The sequence below is a fragment of the Lipotes vexillifer genome, unplaced genomic scaffold, assembly GCF_000442215.2.
Source record: "Lipotes vexillifer unplaced genomic scaffold, Lipotes_vexillifer_v1.1 scaffold2094, whole genome shotgun sequence".
NCBI lineage: Eukaryota > Metazoa > Chordata > Mammalia > Artiodactyla > Lipotidae > Lipotes > Lipotes vexillifer.
In genome coordinates, this window is record NW_006790887.1 from 613,033 (window position 1) to 624,568 (window position 11,536).

General features: G+C 53.2%; 1 protein-coding gene across 1 annotated transcript in view; it reads right to left on the bottom strand.

Annotated features, from left to right (window-relative positions):
• Positions 1–11,536, bottom strand: part of PTPRN2 (protein tyrosine phosphatase receptor type N2) — a 535,117-nt gene that overhangs the window by 54,400 nt on the left and 469,181 nt on the right. Inside the window, exon 15 of the mRNA XM_007463991.1 lies at positions 7,946–8,093. Within this exon, the coding sequence (XP_007464053.1) occupies positions 7,946–8,093 (148 nt within the window). The remainder of the gene's footprint in view (positions 1–7,945; positions 8,094–11,536) is intronic.

The window sequence follows — 11,536 nt, forward strand, 5'->3', positions numbered from 1 at the left end:
GGTAGCTCTGCAGAGAGGTCCCAGCAGCCCCGGTGACTGCATGGGAAGAGGCTCCGGGACCCAGTCCTGGGTCATGGTGGGCACAGCGGTGACACCAGGGCACCGTCCTCGTGCCTGGAGGGCAGGATGGCGTGCAGCACAGTGTGCAAATCTTTGCTGGCAGCACTCGTGTTGCACACACACAAGAACAACTCTGCATAATAAGAGCACAGACACCAACCAAGCAAAACCGTGCCATCTGCACCGTTCTACCCAGAGACCATCAATCAACGGACCTCAGTTATGCATCTTCTCTGAGCGCGGGCCTGCATTCCCCCCCCATCCCCCCCGCTGAGCTGAGGAGGGCGGGACACAGACGGCAAAGGGCGTGGCCTCGGAGGGCCCGTCGGGGGCAGCTCACACATGTTGAAACAAAGTGACAAAAGTCTGTGTTCTATTGAGCACAATGTTGTCACCAGAAAGCAATCCCGGTCTCCATCTGTGCTGACCAAGGGTGGCCAGGGGGGTGGACACAGGTGTCACCTTCAGCTGACAGTCACAGCACCTGATGGGGACCCAGGCTAGTATTACTACACGTCTAAACTGAACTCTATTAAGGAAAGAATTGCTCGGTTGATGGTAACCTTGAGAGAACAGTGGCCAAACCACCTTAAAGTTCTGAGTTGCCAAGAACGAGAATGCTAGGCATTTAACACATAAGCAGATGAGGGAATTTTGTTCCAGAGACTCCAAAAGGGCGCTGAGCCAAAGAGATGGAAACCCTAAACGTCAGAGTTCTGATGACACAGTGGTAAATATCCTGAGTAAGAAAACGAGAAACAGACACATCCAAAGAAACCAGGGTGGTCCGCAACGTAAAAGATCACATACGAAAGACGGAAGTGTGCACGTAAACCAGGATCATTAGAAAGGCTGACGTCCCGAGTGGGATGGTGCAAAATACACGGGGGATAACAGGAGAGTCTGTGCACCTGTGTTTGTTTAAACCGAATGAAGCCCCTGTCTGGTGTAGATGAAATCATTTTGGTAGATAACAAACAAAATCTATTTTCTAACAAACAAAATCTATTACAGTTTCGCCGTGGCCATCTCTATCAGAGAATACCTTTTCAAACCAGCAAGGACAGAGAGGAGATAGTTAGGGGGTCGACAGATGCTGGGGGACGATGTTCACGGGCAGGTTCTGGTCTCCGGTCCCGTGACCAGACAGGTTCTGCGAGTCCTCTGGGTGCAGCTGCGGCGGGTGCTGGCCACGTCCATGGCGTGTCCTCAGGATGCACACTCTGGCCATGGCTGGTTTCGACCTCACTGTGTGCCTGGGACTCTGGGTCTCGGGTGCATGACCAGAAGCGGGGAAATAGCGGGTCTGGGAACCAGGCAGTCAGCTTCCCAAGGACCACGCCAGCCTCCTGACTGGGGAGCTCGTGAGGGTTTCGAGGGAGGGTGGCCGCCAGAAGAGGAGCTTATTAGGGTCCAGTCACGTCGGGAAACCAAGGGGCTTGTTGTAAAGTTACAAAGGCTAGAGGGACGCGAAGTCCAAAAGGCAGTTAGGAACCTTGACTGCATCCTAGTTAACTAACCGCTGTAGATGATATAACTGGAATATTTGGGAGCGTTGGCAGATGGAGTGGAATTAGTGGCTAATAGGGGATTTTACTGATTTTCTTAGTCACAACAATGGGGTCGTAGTTACGTAGGAGCAGGTCTTTACTTTTAGGAGACTCAGGCTAACGTATTTAGATGTCACGATGCCTAAACCCCACTTTGAAATCGTTCAGCCAGTAGAGAAGTAAAGCACACACACTCATCACACAAAAAAGGCAAAATACGGAGCGGCAGCTGTGTGGACTCTAGCTGGTGGGAATATAGGCGATCATCAAATTATCATTTCAACCCGAGGATTTTAAAGCTTTTGCAATAAAAAGTGTGTGTGTGGGAATCATGCCAAGCTGGCGACCCTGCTTCTTTGCAAAGTGCCTCTGGACTGGCCGGCAAGGAATCCCCCGCGGTCAGGAGGGCAGGGGGGCAAGCCACATCGCCCCCTGACGCCCTGGCTCACCTCTGGCTCCAGGCTCTTGGGTGACGGTGTAAACGGGACACTGCACACCTGGCCTTTTGCACGGTCTACTGTGCGGGGATCTCCTGGGCTGCACGGGAGGGCGGCAGGCAAAGAGGGGCTCACGGAGCAGCCACTGGAACGTTCCTTCCTGGACTCGAGTCTGCCTGAGGGGGGCCTTGGTAGGCAGTGCCCTGTATTCATCCTGTTGAATGTGGCTCTGTCCATGACTTGAAGGCAGGTAAAACTTGGTTTATAAAATGTGCGGATGGCAAAAGGCTGAGGGTGACCGGGGTGACCAGGAGTCAAACTCCCCTTGACTTTGAACAAGGATTCGTTTATCAGCAGTGAATGCAGAGTTCAATTCCATATAAGGACGGACAGCTCGGGGCTGTGACCTGTGATGTGCCCATTGCACGATGAACGGAAACTGGAAACGTGCAGGTCAAGGAGGAAACACAGCCCGTCGCGGCCCTTCTGAAGGCTGTGATCGGCCTCTGGGCGCAGAAACCAGAGCGGGTCCAGAAGAGGGGCCCAGCCCCGGCTCCCGCCTCTGCAAGCAGCATCGGGATGGGACGGTGTGAAGCACAGACACCAGGTGACAGGAGGTTGGATGTCTTACACATCCAGTGGCCCAGCTTCAAGGAAAGGAGTGAAGAGAGGGCAGAAGCTGAACCTGAGTGCTGAATTGTGCAGACAGTGGCGCGGCCCCCAGCTCGCAAGCAGCCCCTCTGCCCTGGGAGGCTCCGGCGAGGCGCTCCCACAGCCCAGGGACCCACCTCCAGAGGCTCCGCACGTGCACGGCCCCACGGGAAGGCCTGGGCGCTTCTGAAACGTGGCCTCTGCCTCCTCCCCGTGTCCCTTAAAAGCTCTTCAGTCTCAGGCAGCCCAGCTTCTGCTGTGATGTAGCAAAGGAAAAGCCTTCACAGAATTTGCTGGACAGTTTCTTGTCGCCACCAACACACCTACAGCCTTCTCAAATCCAGAGGCAGTTACTCAGCTGGTTCAGAGGCCGAAAAAAGGGAGTGACAAAAAGACAGCCAAGTCAGCAACTTATCTGGACACTTAACTTTCTCGTGCAGCCGTTTTATGTGAGGGGAAGAAAATCCTGCTTGCTTGTTGGATTTAGGAGAATTTCCCACGACTGATGGCTAGAGGCTAAGCAGGTCACTCAGATGTGGCTAAACCAGAATACTCACTGCGGGGATTCTGCTGGGAGTTGGGAAAAATATGTAAACCAAAGGTTTGTTTGGAAATAGATTGTTTTCTGTGTGTTTCAAGGGAAGTGATGCTTTGTCAAGTACCGTGGGCCTTGGATGTATTTTAGACGTTCCTTCTGTGGAAGTTCGAAATCTGTGTTCATGTTCCCGACTCGAAAAGTCTCAGGTGAGTCCCCAAAAGCGCAAGGGGGGTGGGTGGTGTCCCATCAGCACAGGGCACCCGGGCTCGAACTCCAACACCCTCATCTGTCCGATGGGGGCGGGGGAGATGCAGGAGGGTTGGGGGGCAGGCCCGGGGCACTCGGGGCCCGCACTCGATGTGCTCAGCCTGGCTGCTGACCTTTCGGTCACACGCGGCCGAAGCCTGGTGCCACCAGGTGATGTGGCTCCCAGGAAGAGCCGGGCCAGAGTCGCTCTGACCCTCACCCGGCCTGTCTGCCAGGCAAGGTGGGGGGCCGAGCTGTGAGCTGGGCCAGCAGCAACGCCCTAGAAAGCTGAACTGCGAGAAACGGCATCACAGATCCTTCTGTCCATATTCACGTGCCTGTGTCTTTGGCTTTACATTCTCTCTGGTTTCATCTCTAAGTATTCCTGTGTCTCTGTGTCCCTCTCTTGTTATTATAACTCAGAATCACAAACATTTTTCTGTTTAAGATGGCACACCAAAATAGCATCATATTCCTGTTTTTATTTTAAAAAAACAGATGAGCGGAATATTGCATAATTCTTTTTAAAAAGGCAAAAAAAAAAAAAGAATTTAGAAATTAAATTCTTTAAACTTCTGAGCTATAGAATAGACCCAGCACAGGGCCAGCCAACATCTCACGAATGCTAGCTGCCTTCTCCTTTGAAAGACAATTCACTCGTAGCTAGACTCTCTGGGCTGTCAGGGATGAGAAAGTCGCTAGCCCGGCCGCTCTTGAATTTCCCACCAAACTGCCAACTGGGACGTCTTCCAGCCTCAGCTGGAACGGCCCTTGTGTTGGCGGAGGTGGGGAGAGAGACGTTCCGGGGGCAGCAGATGAGCAAAGACGTGGAGGGGCTGGGAGGAGGGGAGCCTGCACGCTGCCGGACTGGGCGGGGTCCAGGTGGGTGGCCCGGGGGGCCGCTGACCAGGGAGCCAGGCAGTAACTCCCCTCTCCCGGGTGGAGGATGGACATGAGGAGAAGCGGGGCAGGAGCAGAGCTGGTTCATGGAGGGCAGTAGAGGCAGGAAGCTGGGGTCCAGCCAGGGGTAGTGGGGAGCAGAGTGGGCCGGTACCGTCAGATCCAGAAATGAGGGGCCTCGCTGGAGGTGACGGGAGAGGATACGGCAAAGGGAGCAAATGCAGAGAGAGATGGCCCCGGGGTTTCCATCCCGAGCCCTGAGTGAGGCTGAGTGACACGGGTGGGTGCTGCGGGGAGCACGTCGGACACACGACGCTGTCGTGAGCACCCCGCTGTCCCCGGCTGGGGCGTCGACGTTGGCTTCAGGGAGCGGGGCGCGTGGAGGCCACCCTGTCAACACCCTATGTTCCATCACAGACCGTTTCTGCGCCGTAAGGAGTGAACAGCCAGACAATATGAAGCAGGTTTCAGGAAGAGGCGGCGGTTCTCCCTGGTGGAGTTTGGCGAGACCAACAAGAGTTTAAGTGAGGCCATCGCCTGAGGGTCCTGCCTGGGAAGGGATGCCGGTGGAGATCTGATGACAGGATTTCCTCTAAGAGTTAAGGAGGCAGGATTGTGGAGGACAAAGGTGGGGACGCACTTGCTGGGACTGGACCTGCGCGTCTGGGGAGGCTCTATCTGCCCACTTGTCTCTGCGGGGTACTGGCCCCAACTTCCTGCAGGACCCTGGACAGGCGAGAACCTAGGTCAGGCTCTGGGACGGCCGTGCCGGTCAAGAACAGTGGCCTCTCTCTGACGCCCAGCGCCAGAGTCCAGCCAAGAAGGCGCTCCCTCTCCAGAGCCCTGGCTCCGGTCCACGTGTGGCGGGCCCGAGGCTCTGGTCCAAGGGCTCCAGGGCCCTGGTCCCCGCGGGGCTGAAGCACCACCCCCACGGCTGAAGACAGGACACCCTACGTGCCTGAGGTCCTGGCCTGTGGACCCATCGCTGACTCGGCACAGAGCCCAGCGGCCGGCCGGGCTGCAGGGCGCGTGGACGGGAATGTGCCGTGTTGTGGTCGGCTCGGTGGAAGGGATGCTTTGAACTTGAGTATTTACCCTACAGGGCCTGACACCCGAGGAAGCCTCCAGGCCTGGGAGCACGCTGGACCCAGGCCGACGGTCTGTTTGCCCCCAACACCTCATTATTTAGGGGGTAGTTGGAACACCCCTGCACCCCCTAACCTGGATCCTCTCTGAGGACAGTGGCCAAGCTTGGTTGACTGGATGACCCAGCGTCTGTCAGCAGCTCTTGGCACAAGTAGGTGCTTAATAAATATGTGTCAGTTACTGTCTTTTCTTCTAAATATAAAACTTATAAATCACAACAGCTCCTATTTCTAGAGCTCTTTAGGGAAAAGGCCCTCAGACATCACAGAACTAGTCTGAACACGGACAAAACGGTTAGAAAAATTTACACCCAGAAGCAGCGTGTTAAGATTTTACAAAGGTGTGTAATTGCCGGGCTGGGGTCTAAAGCAGCACAGGAGTGTATCTTTGCTCTCGCTGTCCAGTGAGCAGGCATTGAGTCGCTGCCACTTACTACGAGACAGAACATCTGCTGCTGCGTCTCCCAGGCTGGGGGGCGGCGGGATGGGAGCCTGGCCGCGCCTTTGGGCGGTGCCAGGCTGGTCCCCCACTGGCTCCACAGGGCTGGGACGGGGCTTGTGACCCCAGGCGTGCCTCCCTGCGAGGGGGCTGGTCTTGCCTGTGAGACCCAGTGTGGCTTTGCTGAACCCTCGAAAAGTCAGCCCACAAAGTTCCTCCTGTTATGTGTGAGGTTTGCATGCATCTCTCCCGTCTTCCATTACCAAGACAGTCACTCGTGCAGTCGGCATTTACGTCAGGCACTTTGGTCACAGGCACTCCCCAGATCCCCTCCCCCTGCAGGGGGATGTGTAGTAACCACAGCCCAGACCGGCCTGGAACCGGCTAGGACACAGGAGGCTGGTGTCTCTAGTAAAGTGACAGGAGGAAAGGAGGCGCCGGTGGGTGGGAAGACGCAGACTCGGCCCTGCCCCTCCTTTAGTCCTCCATGGGCCTCCGCACCTGTAGGTCACTTGTCACCTCACGCAGTGTGAGACTGCAGGGCTGGTACCTTCCTGTGTCCCCATCTCCTGGCAGTGACTCCTGGCGATGTTGGTGACACACTGTCGGGCTGAAGGCTGCTGGGGCACCTTTGTCTGCTCCTGCTGTGCCCACAGCCTGCCCGGCCCACGTGACTGCCTGTCAACTCCTCATGGCCCTAAGTGTTCAAGGACGACGGTGTGAGCCCAAGTACAGGTGAGGATGAGGCTCCAAGGGTTCAGAAACGAGCCTCAAATCCCAGAGCAACAGCAAGTGCTCGCTGGAATCTATGTCCCACCCGTGGTTCCAGGACTCGGCCGCGAGGCCAAAAGCAAGAAACGGTTCTGTGTTTCGAGGCGGGTGTCGGGGGCAGAGGCTCAAAGGGTGGTGGTCTCCCTGCCCTCTACGTGAGACGAATGGATGGACCCAGACATCATCATACTCAGTGAAGGAGCTCAAACAGAGAAAGACAAATGCCGTATGACATCACTTACGTGTGGAATCTAAAATATGACACAAATGAACTTACTTACAAGACAGAAACAGACCCACAGATATAGAAAACACACTTATGCTTACCAGAGGGGAACGTGGGGGGATAAATTAGGAGCATGGGATTGACATGTACACACTCTGCCATATATAAAATAGATCACCAGCAAGGGCCTGCTATAGAGCACAGGGAACTCTACTCAGTATTTTGCAATATAGCTATAAGGGAAAATATCTGAAAAAGAATATCTATCTATTTATCTACCTATCTACCATCTATCTATCTATCTATCTATCTATCATCTATCTATCTACCTATCATCCATCTATCATCATCTATCTACCTATTTATTATCTATCATCTATCTATATATCATCTATCTGTCATCTATCATCTATCTGTCATCTATCATCTATCAATCATCTATCTTATCATCTATTATCTATCATCTATCTATATGTCATCTATTTATCATCTATATATCATCTATCATCTATCTCTCATTTATCTATCATCTATCTATCATCTATCTACCTATTTATTATCATCTATCTATATATCATCTATCATCTATCTACCTATTTATTATCTATCATCTATCTATATATCATCTATCATCTATCTATCTACCTATTTATTATCTATCATCTATCTATATATCATCTATCTCTCATCTCTCATCTATCTATCTATCATCTATCTATCTACCTATCTACCTATCTATCCATGTATAACTAAATCACTTTGCTGTACATCTGAAACTAACATGACATTGTAAATCAACTACACTTCAATAAAATAAAAAAAAAAATAAAGTGAGAGGACGTTTGCTGGCAGAGAGGGCAGACGGGCAGGAGGGGAGGACGCTGCGGCCGCGCGAGCGCAGCGGGAAATCACGGGGGGGGCGGGGGGGGCGCATCCCACCGCCACCCGCCGCCCTCCCGGCCAGAGCCCCGGCGGTACGTACAGGTGAGCACTGCGGGGCAGCGGTTCTTGGGCACGTTCTCCCCCCTCTGGGCCACGAGCGAGCTGTCGGGCTCGGCCTGGTAGGCACACAGAGCCTCCCACTCCTTCTCCAGGCGGTTCTTGTTCTTCAGGTGGTCCTCCATGTAGGCCTGGAGGGAGAGCGAGAGTCAGGAGCGCCAGGCGGGAGGGCGCGGGCCCCTGGCGGTGACGGGACGCCGGGCGGCCCGTGGGGTGCAGCCCACAGTTCCCCTGCTGAAGTGGGGTAGGGCTGGCTCGGGGCCTGGTGCAGGGCCGAGGGCTAACCAGACGCAGGGGGTGCGGCAAAGGCTGCCCCGTGCTTTGGGGGTTGGTTCAAAGGTGGTCACGCTGCGTTTGCCGTGGTGCCAAGGGGGGCGGTGAGAACACCCAGCGACCGTGAAAACAGACACACACACCGCAGGCCAGGTCTGATGCGCCAGCCCAGAGGTGGGATGTGTGTCCAGCCAGGAGCGAGGTCAGGGGATGGGCGCAGTCAGGGAGGCTTATGGCGCCGCACTTTGTGGGAGGAAAGCTTAACACAGCGCGGGGGAGGGGCAGGCACGCGTGCAGGCGTGTCCGGTGCGGCCGGGGACGGAGAGAGCCCAGGGGCCCTGAATGTCTGGCTGGGGCATCCAGGCTCTGAAGTTAGGAGCAAGGGAGGTTTGGGAGCCGGGTCTGCAGGCCCTGCCTCTGTGCTTGGAAACACGCACAGGAGGACCCTGCTCTCTGCATCAAGGAAGGAACGTGCTCAGATGCTACTCGGAGGAAGCGAGCTAGGGCTGGGTTAAAAAACAGGGCCGACAGAAACGTGTTTGTCAGCAACTTCAGTCTGAGAGAGCATCTCAGGTGTCATGCTCTGCACTCGGTCTCATTTTCTTTTTCCCCATCTCAGAGAACCACTGCTTACCAACAGATACTATGTTGCAATAATTGTTTGAAATATTTTCAGTGAAAACTAGGAACACACTGTTTGAAAACTATTGTATGTATCCAAGCAAAATCGTGTCCAAGTGGTTTCTCTTGGACAGAAACGAAACCACACCCTCCCAAGATCCTCCAGAGCCTGGGTCAGGCGCTCAGCCAGGGGTCCCGGTGGGGACAGCCAGGAGTGGGGGGGGACCCTGCCCGGCACCACGGCTGCCGTTTAGTCCCCAGATGAGGGCTGACTATGCACACAGGCCCCGGTGCAGGGAGGGAGCACAGGTGTCACTAGCGGTGACGACAATCCTGCCACTCGCCACACATTCGAGGGCAGGGAGCTCAGACGGGGCCTTTGCTAGGGCTGCTCCCGCTCCAGTTTCTGTTGGCACAGAAGTAATTTTTCTTGAAATTGCCTGGCTTTTCTGAACCCACCGGGGGTGCTGCATTTAAGACACTGGGCTGCTCTGATGTGCGCAGCGTCACATGGCTGGCAGTGTTAAAAAACAAAAACAACAAACCGAGTATTTGACCCACAGCTGCTCTGATCTTACTTTGTCAGGCACTTGTCTGTTGGCAGAGATACTAGGAGAACTGGATGGGGAAATAAAGGCCTCCAGAACGTTCCCTCCACAAAGACTCCCAAGCCAGTCCTGCCTACTCACCTTATTGATCTGTTCAGTCCAGAAATGACTGTGATTTTAGGGAAGAGCATTTCAAAGGAACAACCCGGGTGGCTTTATTGTGCCCAAAGGAAATAGTGGTCCCATCCTCTAACATCTTGCTTGTGGGTTTTCAAATATGCCCACACAGCAAAATGAAACACACGCACACACGAGGCCAGGTCTCCAGCGGTCAGGCACCCCAATGTCCGGCCAAAGCTTACACCCGTCCCACATCACCCTGACCCCTCCGTCAGCCCCCTCGTCCACTCACTCCAGCTGACCACCGGGCTCGGATCATCCCCCCCACTGCTCTTGGCCGCCCTGGCTCATCGGCATCCACTCCAGGGGACAGAGAGGCATGAGAAAAGGAAGGAAACTCCACCAGACAGTCATGCTGGGGTCCCACACTTCTCAGGGAAATGTTGACTACAGCAACTTGAACTGTTCTGTATTATTCACTCAACAAACACAGACTCTAATCCATGTTGGTCTGACTGGTGTGTGTATCAATGTGCGTGAGCTGAACCAGAGCTCGGAAGCCGGGTGCCTGGTGGGCGATGTTCCAGGGGAGAAGTCACCCTCGGGGCCGCCTGGCCCAGCAGCTGAGGGCCCCCCCGGCAGGTATGCCTCCGGGAGGGCCAGCGACGGGGCCCTGGGTGACGGTCACATATCCCTCAGCCCCCTGCTCCAGCCGCTTAGGGAACCAGCAGATGGTCTTTTATGCAGAAGACCGAGAATTGTGACCATGAACCCCTTTTCAGGGACAGACCGTGAACCTCAGAAGCTCACCCTCATCAGGAACAGAAACATCGCAGCAGTTCTAAGTGCCCGGCCACTGCCAGGCCCTGGTACCCACACAGCTCACAGGTTTCTTTGGATGGGGAAGGAGACTGAAGGGCACAAAATCTAGAAAATGCAAACACAGACCCTGCCTTCTTTGGGGACAATCACTATGGACTATCAGATACATAGTTCTTGTACCAAAGTTACCCGAATAAGGATGACACTTAAGTTTGGGGAAATACCAACTAGCTTATTATCTAGCTTAAATTATGGTGTGTGCGGGGGTCCCCGGGAAGGAGGGGTAGCTGGGCAAAGTGTACAGTCTCAGTGCTTCTGTGGTTACTTTCCCCAAGACTCGTTAATACACGGTCTTAACAAATGGATGTAAAACTGTTCCTGGCAAAACGATTTGGGATCCTCACCTTTCTTTGGAAAATCCTCTGCTCACAAAATCCATCATGAATGAATGAGCTTCTTTCGATAAAACGTGATGGATTCTGAAATGATAAACCTTGGCAGGTTTAATCAGGTCTCAAATGTCTGCAAAAGGGGCATCGGATATTATCTTAATTCCTGTAAACTGCAGCTGTTTAAATTTTCACATTTATCTTAACTATGGAAAGCGAAATCATGCTGCAGGTTCACCTGAATTTCTAAATTTATGGCAGGAAATATCAACTGGGACTCTAGTATGCAAGCTTGAGTGACACAGGGAGGAAACAGCAGTTATGAACATTACTACTTTTTTTCATTGAGAATGAACTCATCTAAAGATACACCTGATTATATTAAAACCGAGATAAAGTTTTCATCCTCTCAGCATGTATTACTGCAATAGTCTGTTTGCCCTGCTCCGGTCATCTCAATTTGACCTATTCTTTGTTTTCCTATTAGTATTTTTACAAAACATCATTCACTGTATTAAATGGACACAATTCCCATCCACGTCTGAGGAGCTTTTGCTCTCCGTGTTTGTGGATTAGATGTTCTTCTGAGACATGAGAGTATGTTTCATGTTGTCTGTCAGGAAGCTAGGCCTTGGTAGTAAAATAACGTGTTTTATACAAATACAAAACCTGCCACCATAACTCAACACTATGAAGCCCCTTCTCTTTGAGAACAGGTGTAGCGATCCTCCCCAGACGCCATCACCTCCTGGAATAATTAGGTAAAAGTTAACATGAAATGTAAACACTGTGCACGCTCTT